Source organism: Delphinapterus leucas, chromosome 15 (assembly GCF_059928025.1).
Source record: "Delphinapterus leucas isolate spDelLeu-1000000601 "Yukka" chromosome 15, BTC_Dleu_Yukka2, whole genome shotgun sequence".
Lineage (NCBI taxonomy): Eukaryota > Metazoa > Chordata > Mammalia > Artiodactyla > Monodontidae > Delphinapterus > Delphinapterus leucas.
The window spans coordinates 87113405-87131417 of NC_143143.1; the positions used below are offsets into that span (position 1 = coordinate 87113405).

The following is an 18013-nucleotide window of genomic DNA, read 5'->3' on the forward strand; positions in this document are numbered from 1 at the left end:
AAGGCCCCACCCACAAAATCAAGGCCCCGCCCCACCCTGGCAGCTCTACCTGACAGTGGTCGCAGCGCTGACCAGTCACACCCGCTTTGCACAGGCAATGCCCACTATGGGGGTCACAGGCCTCCGTCCCACACGGGGAGCAGTCACACCCTGCAGAAGGGTGGCTGTGACAGTAGCCCTGACCCCCACCCCAGCCTCTTCCCTCCCACCCTGGGAAGCCCTTACTGGGCACCTACTCCACATGCATCTCCATCCTGCCCCAAGTGAAGCCCCCAGGCCCTCACTTTTCATCACCTCCCTGCTCCACCTAGGTCCAAACCATGCAGCTGCCTGCTCACCGGCCCATTGTGCCCCCCTACCCTGCAGCCTGGGCTCAGCCAGAGGACCCGTCAGAGCCCTCGTGGGGTGCCCTCCCTCAGGAGAGGCCAGAGTCCCCAGATGACCCTTGGCCTGGCCGTGGGGTCGCCTGACCGTGAGTCCTGGGGGCCTGGTCGGGTCCACCCTGTCCACGCTGGTCCCCGCCCGGGACACAGCCTGCTCCGGGTGGGACACCCAGAGGCCCTTTAGCCCCGCCCTCCCTGCCTACGGGTGCAGTTGCCGGGCAGCAGGGCGTTGCCGTAGAAGCCGGGGGCGCAGCTCTCGCAGCGGGGCCCGGTGGTGTGGCGCAGGCAGCCGCGGCAGGCGCCCGTCAGGGGGTCGCAGTCGCTGAAGAGCATGTTGGGGTCGCCGTTGCCGCTGCAGTCGCAGGGCTGGCACGAGCTGCCCAGCACCAGGGGGTTCCCAAAGAAGCCGGGTGCGCACCTGGCGGGGCGGGATCATGGCTGATGCTGGCAGGCAACGCAGCGTCCCCGGGGCCACGCACGCAGATCCCGCCCCAGTCAGACACCCGCCTGCCCAGCTCACCGCTCGCAGGAGGCCCCAGCATAGCCGGGTTTGCAGAGACACTGGGCACGGCCACCTCGCAGGATGCAGCCCGTGGCGAAGCTGCAGAGACGGAGGTGGTCGTTACACCCCAGCACGCTCCAGGTGAGCACCAGGTAAGCGGGGGGTGGGGGGAGGTCCCCACTTCATGGGCCCACCCCGGATGCCCCGGCCTCCACAGAGGGCAGTGCTGACCCCACCAGGTAGGGGTGGTGGTATTCCATTCCGGGTCTTTAAGGACTTTGGCCCACCGGTCAATGGCCGGGGCCCTGGAGGGGCTGTGGCCCAGCTTACTTGTTGGAAGGCACAGCCAGAGGGCAAGGGCAGCTGATGCAGGGGGCCGCAGGGTCCTCAGGTCCGCTGCGCACGAAGCCGGCCTGGCAGCGCTCGCAGTGGTCGCCCTCGGTGTCGTGCTGGCAGCCCTGGGGCAGACGGGACACATCAGCACCGACCCCGGAGGCCTCGCTTCCCGCCAGCTCCCCCACCCCCACCCTGCAGGATTCCGCCCACTGCCAGCAGGTGCCCTGCCCGGGGCCCCTCCCCTCCCCCAGACCTCAGCGTACCCGTAACTACTGACCAAAGGCCCCCTGGTCTTCCCTACCCTGTGGGGCCCCACTCACCACGCAGATACCCGAGCCAGGGAGGCAGCGGTCTGAGTGGCCATGGCACTGACAGGGGATGCAGCGACCCAAAAAGAGACCTTTGACGTCCCGGTAGTAGCCAGGGGCGCATTCCTGGGGGCGGGTGGGCATCAACAGTCAGGAAAGGAGGTGGGGCCAGCGTGGTGTGGGGGCAGCCGGGGACCCCGCTCCTGAGCCTGACCGACCGCTGAAGGCACAGTCACCGCCCACAAAGCCAGGCAGATGCCGCGGGCTCAGGGGACCACCTCCTGTTCTCCTCCAAACACCTCTTCCAGGCGGGCGGAGGGAGGGGAGGGGGTTCAGTGGACGCTGTCTGGGTAAACCGTGGGCGTGGGACGGACCGGGCACTGAACAGATGAAGGCCAGCTGTGTGCACGGGGGGCCGGGCAGGGGGCAGGTGACAGCGGATTAACAGATGGATGAGCAAGTGGCCGGCTCAGCCTGTGGTGGGAAGGTCAGCTGCCGGGAGCGTGATACCCAGCTGGTAGGAGGAGGGGTGGAGTGAGATGCAGATGGAGGCCAGGCGTGGACGCTCGGGGGAGGGTGGACGTGCGCGCACGGGTCAGGGCGACCGGTCGGCGGCAGCCCGGTGCCTGCCCCCGCCACCTCACCTGGCACGAGTCCCCGCGGTAGTTGGCAGGGCACATGCACAGCTCCACGTTGCTGGCCGGAGGTCCCCCGCCCACCTCGCTGGCCACCTCCAGCGCCACCCTGCGCAGGGAGATGGCCGAGGAGGTCTGCGAGAAGAGGGCGCGGATGTGCAGCTGCTCCAGGCCGGCCAGCACCATCATGAGCTCCTCGCGGGACACGGCGCTGCGCGTCTCCATGTGCCAGAAATTGCCCTGCGAGGCCATGACAGGGCCTCAGTGCGGCTGCCGCAGCGGGGCGCAGCAGGAGCCCAGGACAGACCCTCCCGCGGGGGATGGGGGCACGCAGGGCACGTGGGGGGGGACACGCGGTACAGGTGAGTGACGTCTGATCTGAGAGGCAAAGACTTTAACGCACGAAAGCACTAACTGCAAATGAAAAATGAATGACTTGAGTACATCAAACGTAAGAACGTCTGTTCGTCAGAAAACATCTTACAGAAAGACACACAGGCTACAAGAGTACAGACTAAGAGAAGACGATTGCAGCTCTGAAGCCAAGACACAGGGTGAACCTCAAGAATAACACGAAAGCCCTCGGAAAGGAAATGGACGAAAGACACAAACTGGTAGCCTACGGAGGGAACCCCAGGGCCAGGCGTCAGAGGAGCTGCTCACCCGTCAGGGATCAGGGGTTTGCAAGCCAGCAGTCGGCCCAGGAGCGTTACCCCCACGGGGAACCAGAAAAGAGGCGTGCTGACGAGGGTCCCGCCCGCTCCTGGACCCTGTTTTCTGACACGGAGAGCAGCCCCTGCAGCCTTGGGGGCCAGAGACGGCTGCTCACCTCCACCAGCTGCAGCTCCCCGCGGTGAACGTGGCCGGGTGCCGGGTATACTGGCTCCAGGAACGCGATGCTCATCTGGTTGCCCTGGGGAGGCGTGTGGGCGGATGAGGGCCGGGAATCGGGCTGCCCGCGGTCCCGGCTTGGCTGTGCCCGCTGCCCGCCCTTGCCAAGACCACCCGGTGGGCCACCTGCAGCACCACGTCTGGTCTGCTCTCCGTGGGGATGAACACGTCTCCCCGCTGGGTCTCCGAGTGCAGTTCGTAGTGGAGGGTCCCGCCGTAGGATGACACCTGGAGGCCGGACAGAGGGATGCGACCTGGCCAGACCCCGTCCACGGGCCCAAAGTCGACGGCAGTGGTTCTAGGCACCCTATCCCTCCCTGGACACCAGCATCCTCACTGCCGGCCCCCCCAGGCCTCCAGGAGGTCCTGGACACCCTCCGGGTGCCCTCCCAGGGGCCGATTGGCCTGCTCACCCGGTCCCCCAGGTAGGAGGGCGGGGCCTGCCAGTACAGCTCGGGGAAGGCCTCAGGCACGCGCCGCAGGTCCGCGCGAAGCAGTGTTGCCTCCGCCTGCCGCTCGTGGGGCACCACCTGCCGGTCACCACTCAGCAGCGTCCAGCCCTCCATGTCCACGAACTGCAGGGCACGTGGGTGGGAAACACAGGTGCATGCCCTCGCGTATCACAGGGCCCCGTCCTATATCTCAGACCCCCTCCCTGAGTCCCCTCCCGTCCTGCCTGCCCACCTCCCGGCGGGCGTAGGCGGAGCTCCGGCAGCGATCCGTGGCCCCGAAGCAGAAGCAGCGGGTGCAGCCTTTCGGGTTGGCAACGTCCAGGGAGAATGTCCCAAGGCGGCACTGGTCACACCGCGGGCCCTGCACGTTCTCCTGGGGGCAGGAGGGCACGACAGGGCAGGGTGGTCAGCTGTGTGCCCGTGTTGGCTGTCACCCCACAACTGGGCTGACTGTCCCAAAGGTGCCAGGGAGCTCCAACCTCCCAGAGAGAACGAAGGTCCGCTGAGAAGACAAGACGAGGGACGGGGTGGGGTCGTGTCGGCAGGTCTGGCCCCAGACCGCCCTCACCTTGCAAGAGCACTGGCCTGTCAGGGGGTCGCATGTTCCAGGTGCAGAGCCTGCTTCATGGCAGTCGCAGGGGCGGCAGCTGGGGAAGCCGTGGAACCCGGGAGCACAAGTGTCACAGCGGCGTCCGGCCACGTTGGGTCTGCACCTGCCGTGAGGGTTCAGGAGCCGCTGGGCCTCTCCTCCACCTGGCCCCTCACACTGACACGAGAGACCAGAGGTGCCCCCCACCAAGGTGGTGGCCCCCTGAGCGCCGGGGACACTACCAGGGACTGGATGGGTTCAGGGCTCAGTGGCAGGTGACCCGGGACTGCCCCGAGGCCACGGGGACCCACACCCTGGTGCTCACTTGCACTGGCCACTGTCCACATCACAGGTGGGGTCCATGAGTTCCTGGACGCCGGGCCCCGAGCAGTTACACTCCTCACAGCCGACCAGGGGGTGGCAGCCAAAGGTCTGCGGCTGGCAGATGACGCAGTCGGGTGGGACGGTGCGCGGCGGGCAGATGCACTGGCCTGTGAGCTCATCACAGAGGCGGCCGCTGCAGTCACAGGCTGTGGGGCGCGTGCACAGGCCCCGGTCAGGGGACCCGACGGCAGACCTGGGGACACTGAATGGCGGGGGGAGGGGGCGAGGCCACCCTACCCCCAGCCTGGTTCCACCCAGCTCCGGGCCCCAAGCCCAAGGCAGCTCCTCTGACGTGGCGTCAGCTGGGCAGAACTGCTGTCTAGTCCCCGGAACCTCCTGCACAATCCTGTAAGGCCTGGGCCCTCGCAGACAGGACGTGGCAGGGCCGGTCCACCAGGAACATGCTCCTGACCACTGTTTCCTGGAGGCACCCCTGGACGTTCCCGTGGACTGGGGTACTCACGCCTGCAGCTGGGGAAGCCCCAGTAGCCAGTGGCACAGCGGGAGCAGTCACGGCCTATGACGTGGGCGCGGCAGGGACACTGGCCCCCGAAGGGCTCACACGTGGGTCCCACGGCGCCCACCTCATGGCAGCTGCACGGCCGAGCCCCGTTGTTATAGAAGAGGGAGAGGGAGGTGGCGGCGTTGCGGCAGAAGGACGACGAGCTGGAGGAGCTGGGGTGAGGGCAGGTGGTAAGGCCAGCTCCCAGCCCGGCCCCTACCCTGCTGCCCCCGGCCCCGAGCCCGGCCTACCTGACGTGGTAACCGTGGGTGGCGCACTGGCTGATGAAGTCGTAGGATTTGTCCAGGGGCTCCTCCCGGAAGTAGCTGGGGCTGTAGGCATCTTCGGGGACCACCAGCACATACTCCTAGAGCATCAAGGCCTGGTCACCTTACCGCGGGCCCAGTGAAGGGTCCAGGTCGGGGGTGGGTGCCGGAGCCCACCGGCAGGGGCCGACGCCAGGGCTTCTCTGCCACAGGCCAAGGTCTGGCCGGGCAGCTAAGACAGCGGTGACGATATCACACCCTGGCCCGGGGCCCCAGCCAGGCTGCCAGGTGCTGGGTCCCTCCTGGGGGCCACTCAGAGGGGAGGCCAGCCTCTGTGGCCAAACGGAAGCTTGGGGAGTGTGAGGAAGGGCCCAGGCTCCTAGCACCCCGTCCACCCCTTTTTGCCGGACACCTCCCTCTCCAGGAAGGCCACTCTGACCAGCAGGGCCCCAGGAAGCTGCTGGGCAATATTTTGGCTACTGGACCCCCTCAGGAGCCTCTCGTGATGGGCCTGGAGGTCCCCAGAGGCTGCTGCCCCGGCACCTGGCCCAGGGTTGGGCCGCGGCAAGCAGGGGACACACTCTGGCAGAGCGACTGACAGTGGTACGACAGGTGGAGGACGACTACCAGCCCGAGAACTCACCAGCCAGAGCCAGCGGCCCTCGGGCACACGCACGGTCACAGTGAGCCCACTGTCGGTCACATCCAGGACGGCCCGGCCCTCACACACCACCAGGGTGCGGCAGCCGTAGGCGTGCGGGCAGAAGCTGGCGTTGGCATGGCCTGGAGGTGAGCAAAGGCAGGTCAGTGTCCCCAGCACACACACAGCGCCTCACCCCAGGCTTGGGACACTCCTGGAGTCACCAGGGAGGAGAGGATCCCAACGACAGCACCCACCCCCGAGGACCATGCATCCCTGAACAAGACACACGTGTGTGACCCGCCTGGAGACCCACGTGGCTGGGCCCACTTGTGCTACGTGAATCGGCTGTGGTCACACACGAGGCCCCACGAGGTGCAGGTCCTCGGGCTCGTCAGAGCAGAATGCAACAGACGTGCACGGACCCGGGTCCCACAGCGAGCCCTTGAACACCCAAGCACAGGACGGGGTAAACTCTGAATCACAGCACAGATGTGAGGGGCAGGGCCTGCCACACACAATAGGCCCTGGGGCACCTCATGTGAGAGCCGATGGCAGGATGGGGCACATGGCCCTGTCACAGCCAGACAGCGGGCACCGAGCCACGGCCCCTGTGAGCTGTGGACCCAGCACGCGCCCCATCCACGTCATGTGTGGTATCACGCGATGGGCCGTGTGGACGAGACCCCCGAGAGCCTCCTCGCCCCGGGGTCCGCCCCTCTGCTTACCCTGCCAGACACGACCCCCGTTGATGAGAACCTCCACAGCGAAGGTGGGGTGGGCCGGCTGGTAGCCGTGCAGCAGGAAGGCGTAGCGGCCCAGGGCGGGCACGTGGGTGGTGAAGACCACGGTGCCCTATGCCGGGGGGAGCAGCTCCGGTGAGTGGGCAGAGATGCAGGAGTATCAGGGGCTGCAAGTCCCACCCCAGCCACCCCCCCCCCGGCCCCTCCCGGCCCCGGCCCACACCTGGGGGTGGCGAAGCAGGGTAGGCTCCACGTCGGGGTCCGCAGCGGTTGGGGGCCGGGGCTGGGGCCCGGGCGGGGGCGCGCCCGGCGTGAGCTCCCGAGAGTGGGTCAGCGGGAGGCCGGGCGGCAGCGGCAGCACCTGGCAGTCCCTGAGCACCACAGGCTGCGGCGGCTTCGGGAAGCGGGAGGGCAGGCAGGCGGCACTGGGGGGTGGGGAACACAGGGGTGAGTCCCCGAGTCCCGGCCACCGCCCTGCCGCCGCCCTGGGCTCCCGCCCCCGGCCCCACCACCTGCTGGGGCTGAAGGCGCCGTGACTGCTAATGCAGCGGACGCGGGGCTCCACGAACTCTGAGCTGAAGGTCTCTGCGGGCACCAGGGTGGCACTGTGCTGCAGAAAGGGGACAGGTGTGGGTGTGGCAGCAGGAGCGGCCCATCCACACCCACACCCAGGCCAGTCCTGCTTTCTGCACCGAGCCCCCGGCCCCCACTCCGCCTGCCTCTCCTCCAGCTGCACAGACCCCAGCCCTCGGCTGTGGATTCTGGGCCTGCAGCACCTCCCAGCTCCCCCGGAGGCCGTTCTTCCTCCCACTGCGCTCCACCGCCCTCTGTGGTCATAGGGCCGGGGACCCGGCACAGGCGGGCGCTCAGCGAGCGGGGGTTCGTGAGCAGGCATCTCCGTCCTGTACCGTCTACCACGGCGAAGAAACGTGTGTGACAGATACGGTAAAACGTGACACCTCAGGGGGTCTAGAAAAACCCGACAGTGAAGACAGAATACCACGTGACCATGGCGACAGCTCCATCCATCCCTACCATGGCGTCGGCCAAAAAGGCAGCGCAAAGGAACACCTGTGCGACTCCAATTATAGAAAGTTCCAGAATAGGCAAACTAGGCGGTGCTGTCAGTGTCTGGAGGCAGTTACCCTGGCCGGGGTGGGGTGGGGGTGGGGGTTGGCTGAGTGGTGTCAGGGGTGGGGCCATGTTGCTTCCTGGCCTGGGTACTGGGCTGCGGGTACAGCTCCATGCACAGTCTAAAGTGTCCCAGCCCACGACTACAGCGCCGCGTGTGCATGAGGACAGAACCGCAGGGGTTCCAATGTCGAAAAATTAGGAGGAAGCAATGTAGCACGCGTTACTTAGCAACGTGGAAGAAACGGACTGACTCTGGAAAGTAGAATGAGAAGTGCGCAGGTGGGGCGTGCGATTACGCTTTGTTGTTGCAAGTCTGTTTTCAATATTTAAAACTTCCATAAAAATACGTGCATATGATACTCTGATAAAACTTTTAAAGGCCTAGGGAAACGTAACAGTGACACTAGGTAATACTCCGATGAGAGCAACATCACCCATTTTGCCACTTACTGAATAAACGCGTGTGCTTGGTTCTGGGCATTGAACTAACGATTAATATTGCCCAGAACGTTGAGCCTTGGGATTTGATTTTCAACTCTGTGAAGCTGACACAGAAACAAGTTACGGGCTTCCCTGGTGGCACAGTGGTTAAGAATCTGCCTGCCAACGCAGGGGTCATGGGTCTGATCCCTGGTCTGGGAAGATCCCGCATGCCGCAGAGCAACTAAGCCCGTGCGCCACAACTACTGCGCCCACATGCCACAACTACTGAAGCCCGCGTGCCTCGAGCCCATGCTCCACAACAGGAGAAGCCACCGCAATGAGAAGCCCGCGCACCGCAACGAAGAGTAGCCCCCGCTCGCTGCAACTAGAGAAAGCCCACGCACAGCAACAAAGACCCAATACAGCCAAAAATAAATAAACACATTAAAAAAAAAAAAGCAAGTTACCACAGCGATAGCAAATCCCAAGCTTCAGAACCCACGCTGTGTGGACCCCTATCCTAATTCGGGGCCACGAGGTGTTGTGTTTTTGTAAATTATACCAAAAAGCAGCCTTTCGTTCAGATTGCTCTTCCTACTCTGACTCCAGCGCATCACGGTCCCCTTATGTGACCGTGAACATTATTTATAAATAAATTTGCATCTCATACCCACAGGGAAAAAACCCTGCAGGAGGAGGATTCTGGAAGAACCTCCACCCGATGTGAGCTGAAGATGGCACTGGTGATGGGTACCCAGGCTCATCACATTCTTCTACTTCTGCGTGTGTTGAAAATCTTTGGAAAGACCTAACCCCACAGTGGGGTCCTGCGGCCCATGCAGGTGAGGGGGTTGGGGCCTTACCAGGAAGAATCGTGCATGCTCGGCTGTGAGCCGGACGCTGGCCTCCGTGTCCAGGTGGAAGACCGCCAGATGGCGCTGGGCATCCAGGGCGGTGCCCCTGCACAGGGTGCTGGGGGACGGGCAGGGGTGGTCAGTGGGTAGGGCAGCCCTGGAGCCCAGAGCCCTCCACCGGCCCCCAGGCTTGAATCCTCTCCCTACTCGCTAGACACCTGTATGGGCAGGGGTGGAGGGTGAGCGCCCCCTGCTGGGGGGCCCGCTGGGGGGTGTGCACAGCTACGTCCACCTCCTGGCGGGCGTCCTCATTGGCATACTCCACCACCAGGGCATAGGGGCCTGGCTGCGTCACCGCCACCTGAAGCTGGACGTCCACCTGGGGGGACAGGGCAATGTGAGGCCCCCGCCCCAGCCCCCCACCTAGAGAACAGGACACCCCTGAACACGGCCCTTCCCATCCCCTCCCTGCACAGCCTCGTCCCCCATCTCAGGGCCTGTGTGCCCGCCATCCCTGCTGCCTGGGGCACTCCCACGGCCACTCGGCTTCCAACTTCCACTTGCTCCGAGCCCCCCCCGCCCACCCGTGGCCCGCCGGCTTCATCACTGTAGAGTGTCCGGTGCCTGAAGTGAACCAGCGACTTGCCACCTCCTCACAATAAGCTGGAGGACTGGGCCATCTGTGCCCCATGTACGGATGAGGCCCCGAGGCACCGACTCCCAAGGTCAGAGCCCCAGAAGGCAGCAGGTGCTACCCGAGCCGGCGGGCTGGCCTTGGGCCCCCGGCTGTGCCACCATGCTCTGCCCGCCATCACTCTTGCCCTGCGCCTGGGTCCTGTCACTGCAACGTGGACATCCCCTCCCCGCCAGGCCATGGGCACGTCTCCCCAAGTCTTGACCCCGCCCACCCCCGTGGGGTCCCGGGTACACGCACATCTGCGCCCTGGCAGGCGACCAGCAGCGGGTGGGTGGGGCTGAGCTGCTCCGTGGGGCAGGGCCGGGGTAAGCTGTTGCCGTGGCGACACAGGGCCTCAGGCCCAGTGGCGGAGGGGAAGCCGTCCAGGGGCAGGTGGGTGTAGAGGAGGCAGCTGGGGGGGCGCACAGTCTGGTGAGCACGGGGCAGGCGGCCTGAGCACAGCAAGGGTCAGGCCCGCCCCCACCCCCACCGGCCGGCCCTCACTGGTCCCCGGAGCGCTGCGCGTCGGGCTGGAACGTGCAGGGCTCGGTCACCCGCAGCTGCAGGAGGGCTGCCTCGTAGTAGGCGCTGGGCAGCAGAGCCACGTAGTCCTGGGGGGCGGGGGGGAGGTTAGGTGCCATGGCCCCCGCCCCACGCCCTGCCCCAGACCGCTCAGCCCCGTCTCACCAGGAGCACCCCCTCGGCCTCCACGAGCAGGGCCCAGGCGCCGGGGTTCAACACGAAGGGCTCCCCGAAGCCCCTCTGGGGCACGGTGACGAAGGCAGGCTCCGTGCTGGGCGGGAAAGCCACGGGCTGGCTCTGCTCTGCGCCTGGGGTGGGGACGGCAAGCCTCCTGGGCACAGCACGGCCAGCGGGAAGGGCCTGGCCTCCCACCCAGTGCGGGGACGAGGCGGGGCGGGCTGGGGCGAGGCGTGCATGGGGCGGGGCCCAAGGGGTAGCCCCCCCGCACTCACAGTTGGCGCAGGTGGCAAACTTGCCCTGGTCGTGCACGGAGACCCGCCCGCTCACGCTCGCGGGCCCGCGGTTGACGTAGCGGAAGACCAGTCGGAAGAGGTCAGGGGAGGCCACGCTCAGCCTTGCCACGATCCTGGGCTGCGGTGGGGAGGGGTGGGCGTGGAACGTCGGGGCTGCTCCTCCCTGGCCATTCCCGGCCTGGCCCTGCGACCTCAGGGGCCTGCCCGCCACTCGGCCAGCCACAGCGGGCACTCAGCCAGGCCCCAGAATGGGGCAGCACCGCACCCACCTGGATGGGTGCCATCTGCGCGTAGCCCCTCCAACTGAAGCTCTCAAACTCGAGAGGGTTGAAGCCGAAGCGCACGGCGTGGCCCTCGGGCGTGGCCGCCTCCTCCAGCTCCAGGCGCAGCTGGTGCAGGTCGGGAAGGTAGTGGTCCTGCGCTGGCCTGGCCACGGCAGGGCTGGTCAGGGCAGCTGGCATCCGGTCTGGGCAGGGCGGGCACTGGCCCTGCCCACTCACCAGGGCCCCCAGGGAGAAGCCCGGGGGACAAGCTGCCGCCCCAGCCCCCTGCCCGCCCGCCCAGCCGGGGCGGGGGCACCCACTTGCTGCAGGTGGGGCCCTGGGTGCTGGGGCGGCACAGGCAGGCGCCTGTCCTCGGCTCACAGCCCTGTCCTAGAGCTCCGCCAACGTCGCACTGGCAGCCTGCGGCAGGAGGGAGCAAGTCAATGTGGCCCAGCCACCCCGTCGGCCCCCGCCTGCCCCCGCCAGCCCCCGCCCAGCCTCGGTGCTCCACCCACCCTCCGCCAAGAGCGGCTCGGCTGAGAGACCGCCTCACCTCCCCCAGGGGCTGCCTGGGTCCCTGGACAACAGAGGCTCTGAGTCCCGGGCAAGGGCCCTGGGGTCGGTCAGTGACGCCTGCCGCCAGGGAAAAGGGTTGGAAGGGGGAAGCACCGAGGCGTGAAACCTGCCGCACTCCCACGCCCGGCACGGGCCTGGCCGGGCATCTAGAAGCAGCTCGGCAAGTGCCATGCCGTACCCAGGCCCTGGCTGGGTCCCTGCCCCCTCTGTCCCTCTCTGGGCCTCAGCATCCCCCAGGATGTGGTCCGAGGGCCGCGTAAGCGGCCGCTTACCACGGCAGCCGAAGTAGTCAGCCTGGTCCAGCCCGAAGAAGCCGTCCTTGCAGGCCGCGCAGGTGTGGCCGCATACATGGGGCTTGCAGAAGCACTGGCCGTTGCCCTGGGGGCCGAGGGAGAAGGTGGGACCAGGCAGGGGAGGGTCCCTACGCGCGGCTCCCACGGCCCCCAATACCTGGGTCCTCAGACTCACCGGCTGGCACTCAGCAACTCCACCCAGTGTGCCCCTGGGGTCACAGCTGCAGCCTGGGGAAGGGGCAGAGTGGGCCTGAGAGCAGAGCAGGGGGCAGGAGGCCCTGAACTCCATCCCCGCCCCAGCTCTGTGGAGCCAGCCCTCCCCCACCCCAGGGGTCTCCCCCAGCACCCCGACACCCACTCCGGGCAGACTCACGGGTGCAGCCCTCAGGGTTGCTAGGACTCAGCCCCCAGAACCCAGGTTTACAGCGATCGCAACTTGGCCCCTCCACGTGAGCCCGGCACCTACAGGGGATGTGCACCTGGGAGAGGATGAGACTGAGGGTCAGAGTGGGCCCCTGCCCTCCTACCTGCAAACCCTCAGCCCTGGAGCCCTGTCCCATCTCTGGCACGACCCTGCAGTGAGGACAGAGGAGCAGCCAGGTGAACAAATGGGCTCTGGGGTTGTCATGGCAACCGAGCAGCTGAGGAAGTGATGGTCCCTCTGGAAGTGATGGCCTCGGCCCCAGAGGGCTGACCTGGGCTCACCTCAGGAAGATCATGATCGGCTGGGGCCAGGCCAGCAGGGTGGCAGGAGCCAGCTGTGGAGAGATGCCCAGGCCACTGTCATTACTCAGTCACTGACCCCGACGGCCAAGGGCTTCCCCAGGCCTGGCCAGGACCCGAGGCTCCGTGGGAGCCAACACACACGCCTCCCACACATGTGAACAGGCAAGAAACCACGTGTGCCTACATGCCCTGGTCCCCGTAGCCGTGAGGGCATGTGCCCTCCCCCACCACACAGCACGTGATTATGAACACGCAATAAGCACACACACAGGCAAACACGTGTGAACAGTCGTGAGCACAATGCACAGAGCACGTGAACAAGCATGAACAGACACACAGCACGTGACCACATGCAAGTAAACAGGCATGTCCAAGACCCATGTGGAGATATGCATGGACATTCACGGCACGTGAACGCACATGCACGACACACGGACACTCGTGAACGCAGCACGTGAACCATATGAACACACGCGAGCGCACACAGAGCACAGGGACGGTCATGGAACGTGCAGCACATGACATGCACAGCACCCAACACACACACACACGGCACCAGCCTCACCTTCGCAATAGGGGAAATTGTAGGCACCAGGCACACACATGTCACAGCGCAGCCCCGTCACTCGGGGTCGGCAGCTGCACTGCCCGCTGTGGGGGTCGCAGGCTGTGTGCAGGGAGCCTTCGGGGGAGCAGTGGCAGGCTGGGGGAGGGGGGAGGAGAGTGGGGTGTGAGTACGCGGTGGGCACACGCCCTCCCCCGCCCCCCTCCCGCCAGGGCACTCACGGGCACAGTCGGGGAAGCCGTGGAAGCCTGGGCTGCACTCCTGGCAGGTGGCACCCGCGTAGCTGGGGTGGCAGCGGCACACCCCGCCTGCCCCACACAGCTGGTCCAGGGCACCCCGGGGGTCGCAGGCGCAGGCTGCAGAGGACTCGGGGTCAGGCCCTGGGGACCTGCGGGTGGCCCTCCCACCCCGCCCAGGGCCCCTGAGGCCCTCTGCTCACCGTGGCACTCGGGGTAGCTGTGGTGGCCCGGGCGGCAGCGGTCACAGTGGGGGCCGTCAAACTCGGGTCGGCAAGGGCAGCGGCCAGCGTCATCGCAGCCCTCGGGCAGGGTCCCTGTGGGGCTGCAGCCGCACACTGCAGGGCCGAGAGGTGCACGGGGCCCTGAGCCAGGCAGGCCAAGACCCCAGCCCCCCTCCCACCCTCCACTGGGGGCGCTGCGCTCACGCTGGCAGAGGGGGAAGTGGAAGTAGCCAGGGGCACAGCGGTCGCACGCCGCCCCCTCGAATCCTGCCCGGCACGTGCACTGGCCCGAGTCGCGGTCACAGGTTCCGTCCACCACACCGGGGCTGGAGCACTGGCAGGCTGCAGGGAGGAGGTGGTCACAGAGGGGCTGGGCTCCTGGGATCCACGAGGGGACTGAGACGGGGACGGAGCTGGACTCACGCTGGCAGCCCGGGCCGTAGAAGCCCGGGGCACAGAGCTCACAGTGCGTGCCCTGGAAGTTGGGTTTGCACACGCAGCGCCCCACCCGTGGGTCCTTCCGGCAGGCGTTGCCCTGGGTCCCAGCGGCGCTGCAGTCACAGTCTGTGGGGGGGTGGGGGGGAGGAGTCTCAGGAGCCCCGTGGACCCCAGCCGCCCACCCCCGCCCCAAAAACAAACCCCTCCCTTCTCCACAAAACTCCTTTCCTTATACTTGACACTGCACTCATGCAAAACGAAAAAGACTTTAAAAATCCCAACAAGGGGGCTTCCCTGGTGGCGCAGTGGTTGAGAGTCCGCCTGCCGATGCAGGGGACACGGGTTCGTGCCCCGGTCCGGGAGGATCCCACATGCCGTGGAGCGGCTGGGCCCGTGAGCCATGGCCGCTGAGCCTGCGCGTCCGGAGCCTGTGCTCCGCAACGGGAGAGGCCACAACAGTGAGGGACCGCGTACCGCAAAAAAAAAACAAAAAAAAAACCCCAACAAGGGAAAGCTGATGTTTTGGGAAAACAGTGGCCTGAGGTGAAATCAGGACCACTACACATAATTAGTTGTGTATAATGTAGAAACCAAGTCAACTGCAGGCATTGACACAACCAGAGAAAATGCAAAAACAAAATCATAACAAAGTGAAAAGAAAATTCTATTCTTCATAAATAATTCTGGGGATTAGGGATCAAAAAGAAAGAGTGCGCTCAGTGTCTGATGCACAAAAACGGGCTAATACTATTTAATTTTTGTTACTGACATGGAATAATGGTTCAGTATTTGTCAAAGCATAAGGGTAACCTCGGGCCAGACCAGAAGACAGAAACAGAACTCGCAAACCCTTGGAGAAGAAAACACAAACCAACCAAAACACGTTTTGTTGGTCAATCCAGCAAAAGTCGGGAAAGGAAAAATTTAAGCAGGATGAGAGAAATGATACAACTGGGGCAGGTGTGACCCAAACTGACAGCAGCCACAGTCCCTCTGCCGGGCCACATCTCCTCTCACGAGATAAACCCAAAGGCATCGGTTGGACTCTTGAAGGAGAATCCAGTCATGTCCTTCTGAAAGAATGCACCTTGAACCAAGGATCTGGACAGGAAACAAAGAGCTTCCAGAAGGGAGAGTGGGTGGCACAGACACAGAGAAGGGGAGCGTGGAGCGTGGTGAGCCCAAGGCACAAGCATTCGTGGAGACAAAGAGGGATGTTGTGTGTTGAGAAAAAGGACTTGCCTCAAGAGATGTAGCATACGCAAAGCTCGAAAAGCAGGATACATATGGTCCAGGGGTGCTGAAAACTGAAACTATAGTAATTGGGAGGAGAATTTGGCAAAACCATTGTCATAGAGAGAAAAACTGAATATACTGTTCCCAGAATGTGACAAAAATTAACAGCAGAGTGGATTTGGACTTGCCTGGTGGTGCAGTGGTTAAGAAACCACCTGCCAGTGCAGGGGACATGGGTTCAATCCCTGGTCTGGGAAGATCCCACATGCCGTAGAGCAACTAAGCCCATGCGCCACAACTACTGAGCCTGCGCTCTAGAGCCCGAGTGCTGAAACTACTGAGTCTGCGTGCTGCAACCACTGAAACCTGTGCACCTAGAGCCTGTGCTCTGCAACGAGAAGCCACTGCAGTGAGAGAGAAGCCCACGCACCACAACGAAGAGAAGCCCACACGCCGCAACTAGAGAAAGCCCACGCACAGCAATGAAGACCCAACGTGGCCAAAAATACATTAAATTAAAATAAATAATAATTAAAAATAAATAGATAAAATCTGACCATGATGCAGTGAAACTAGGACTGAACCATCAAAATAAGGATGGAATGGAAACCTAACCACCTGAAATGACAAACGCTGTTCTAAACAACTCGGATCAAAAGGAAAATGAAAACTGAAATGATACACTGCTTAGAAAGGAACAGCTGTGAGAACCCAGCATATCAACCCTATGGGACAGCTAGCCAAAGCTACCCTCTGAAGCAAATTTATAGCTTTAACCCACGGTTTCTCAACCTTGGAACCAGTAACATTCTGGCCTGGATAACTCTTTATTGTGCGGATGGGGGCTGTCCTGTGCAGTGTAGGATATTTAGCACGATCCCTGGCCCTCACCCACTAGGTGACAGTGGCACCCCCCCCCCAGTTATAACAACCAAAGAAGTCTCCAGACATTTTCCTGCAGAATAAAATCACCCCTGATTGAGAGAAAACGCTTTAAACCTTTTGTGGATAATTAAGAGAGACTAAAAATAACAATTAATTCAAGAAGCTATAAAAATAATAAATAAAAAAAATGTACAGAAAGACAAATACTGTATGATCTCACTTATATGTAGAATCTTAACCCCCGGCACCCCCCCCAAACCCCCCCCCACAACACACACAATCGAGTTCATGGATACAGAAAACAGATTGGTAGTTGCCAGAGGTGGGGATTGGGGGTTGGGTGAAATGGGTGAAGGGTGTCAAAAGGTGCAAACTTCCAGGTATAAAATAAACAAGTCATGGCGATGTAACGTACAGCATGGCGGCAGGAGTTAATAATAACCTGCTGCATAGTTGAAAGTTGCTAAGAGATCAGATCTCCAAAGTACTCATCATGAAGAAAAATGGTAACTATGTGTGGTGACAGACGTTAGCTAGACTTTCTGTGGTGATCATCCCACAATATATAAAAATACCAAATCGTGGTGTTATATACCTGAAACTAATATAATAATGTATGCCAGTTATACTGCAATGAAAAAAAGAAAGATGGTTTTAGTTCAGAATTTTCTACACTAGGACTTCCCTGATGGCACAGTGGTTAAGAATCCACCTGCCAATGCAGGGGACACAGGTTGAAGCCCTGGTCCTGGAAGAACCCACATGCTACGGAGCGACTAAGCCCATGCGCCACAACTACTGAGGCTGTGCCCTCGAGCCCGCGAGCCACATCTACTAAGCCCGCTTACCTAGAGCCGGTGCTCTGCAACAAGAGAAGCCACCACAACGAGAAGCCCGCACACCACAATGCAGAGGAGCCCCCGCTTGCCGCAACTAGAGAAAGCCCACGCACAGCAACAAAGACCTAACGCAGCCAAAAATTAATTTTTAAAAAAATCTTAAAAAAAAATTTTTTTTTTCCGTATTAGGAAGTAAAATCTCTCTCCCAAACTAAACAGAGAAAAACTCCAGCAGATCAGTAAGCTGCACTTTGAGAACAGCAATAAACTCAACAAACTTCTGTTGGGTGTAATAAAGGTAGAAAAAAAAGAAAAAAAGAAAATAAACATAGACAAAAGGAATGAAAGGAAATTTAAAAATCATGTACAGAATGTCGTGCATAACTTCATGCCAATACCTTTAAACATCCAAATGACAAACAATTTGCTAACAAAACATAAATAATCAAAACTGACTGGGCTTCCCTGGTGGCACAGTGGTTGAGAATCTGCCTGCCAATGCAGGGGCCATGGGTTCGAGCCCTGGTCTGGGAAGATCCCACATGCCGCGGAGCAACTAGGCCCGTGTGCCACAACTACTGAGCCTGCGCGTCTGGAGGCTGTGCCCCGCAACGAGAGGCCGCGACAGTGAGAGGCCCGCGCACCGCGATGAAGAGTGGCCCCCGCTTGCCACAACTAGAGAAAGCCCTCGCACAGAAACGAAGACCCAACACAGCCCTAAATAAATAAATAATTTAAAACTGACTTACAAGGAGGTAGAAAATAAACACACATAATAAAAGAAAAGAAAACCATCATCTAAGCTCTCCATGGGAAAACAGGTATCAGGACCAGATGGTTTTTTAAGTAACTTCTAACAAGCTTTTAAGAAATTGATAATTCCTGTGATTTTTTTAAAAAATAAATTTATTTGTTTATTTTTGGTTGCACTGCGTCTTCGTTGCTGCACGTGGGCTTTCTCTAGTTGTGGTGAGTGGAGGCTACTCTTTGTTGTGGTGCATGGGCTTCTCATTGTGGTG

The 18013-nt window shown here is 62.1% G+C and overlaps 1 protein-coding gene across 1 annotated transcript in view; it reads right to left on the bottom strand.

The window, feature by feature from the left end:
• LAMA5 (laminin subunit alpha 5) overlaps positions 1-18013 on the bottom strand; it is a 52695-nt gene that overhangs the window by 11039 nt on the left and 23643 nt on the right. The window contains exons 12-46 of the mRNA XM_022597752.3: positions 14020-14160; positions 13801-13938; positions 13576-13710; positions 13358-13492; positions 13137-13274; positions 12551-12603; positions 12219-12324; positions 12021-12073; positions 11825-11930; positions 11297-11396; positions 10983-11139; positions 10693-10831; positions 10406-10548; positions 10223-10329; positions 9977-10130; positions 9261-9421; positions 9052-9160; positions 7144-7241; positions 6855-7056; positions 6617-6743; positions 5892-6031; positions 5234-5349; positions 4944-5155; positions 4422-4626; positions 4076-4220; positions 3740-3880; positions 3469-3630; positions 3182-3283; positions 2994-3077; positions 2174-2404; positions 1542-1655; positions 1216-1343; positions 904-984; positions 587-801; positions 50-150 (exon numbers count right to left, since the gene is read on the bottom strand). Of these exons, the coding sequence (XP_022453460.2) occupies positions 50-150; positions 587-801; positions 904-984; positions 1216-1343; positions 1542-1655; positions 2174-2404; positions 2994-3077; positions 3182-3283; positions 3469-3630; positions 3740-3880; positions 4076-4220; positions 4422-4626; positions 4944-5155; positions 5234-5349; positions 5892-6031; positions 6617-6743; positions 6855-7056; positions 7144-7241; positions 9052-9160; positions 9261-9421; positions 9977-10130; positions 10223-10329; positions 10406-10548; positions 10693-10831; positions 10983-11139; positions 11297-11396; positions 11825-11930; positions 12021-12073; positions 12219-12324; positions 12551-12603; positions 13137-13274; positions 13358-13492; positions 13576-13710; positions 13801-13938; positions 14020-14160 (4679 nt within the window). The remainder of the gene's footprint in view (positions 1-49; positions 151-586; positions 802-903; positions 985-1215; positions 1344-1541; positions 1656-2173; positions 2405-2993; positions 3078-3181; positions 3284-3468; positions 3631-3739; positions 3881-4075; positions 4221-4421; positions 4627-4943; positions 5156-5233; positions 5350-5891; positions 6032-6616; positions 6744-6854; positions 7057-7143; positions 7242-9051; positions 9161-9260; positions 9422-9976; positions 10131-10222; positions 10330-10405; positions 10549-10692; positions 10832-10982; positions 11140-11296; positions 11397-11824; positions 11931-12020; positions 12074-12218; positions 12325-12550; positions 12604-13136; positions 13275-13357; positions 13493-13575; positions 13711-13800; positions 13939-14019; positions 14161-18013) is intronic.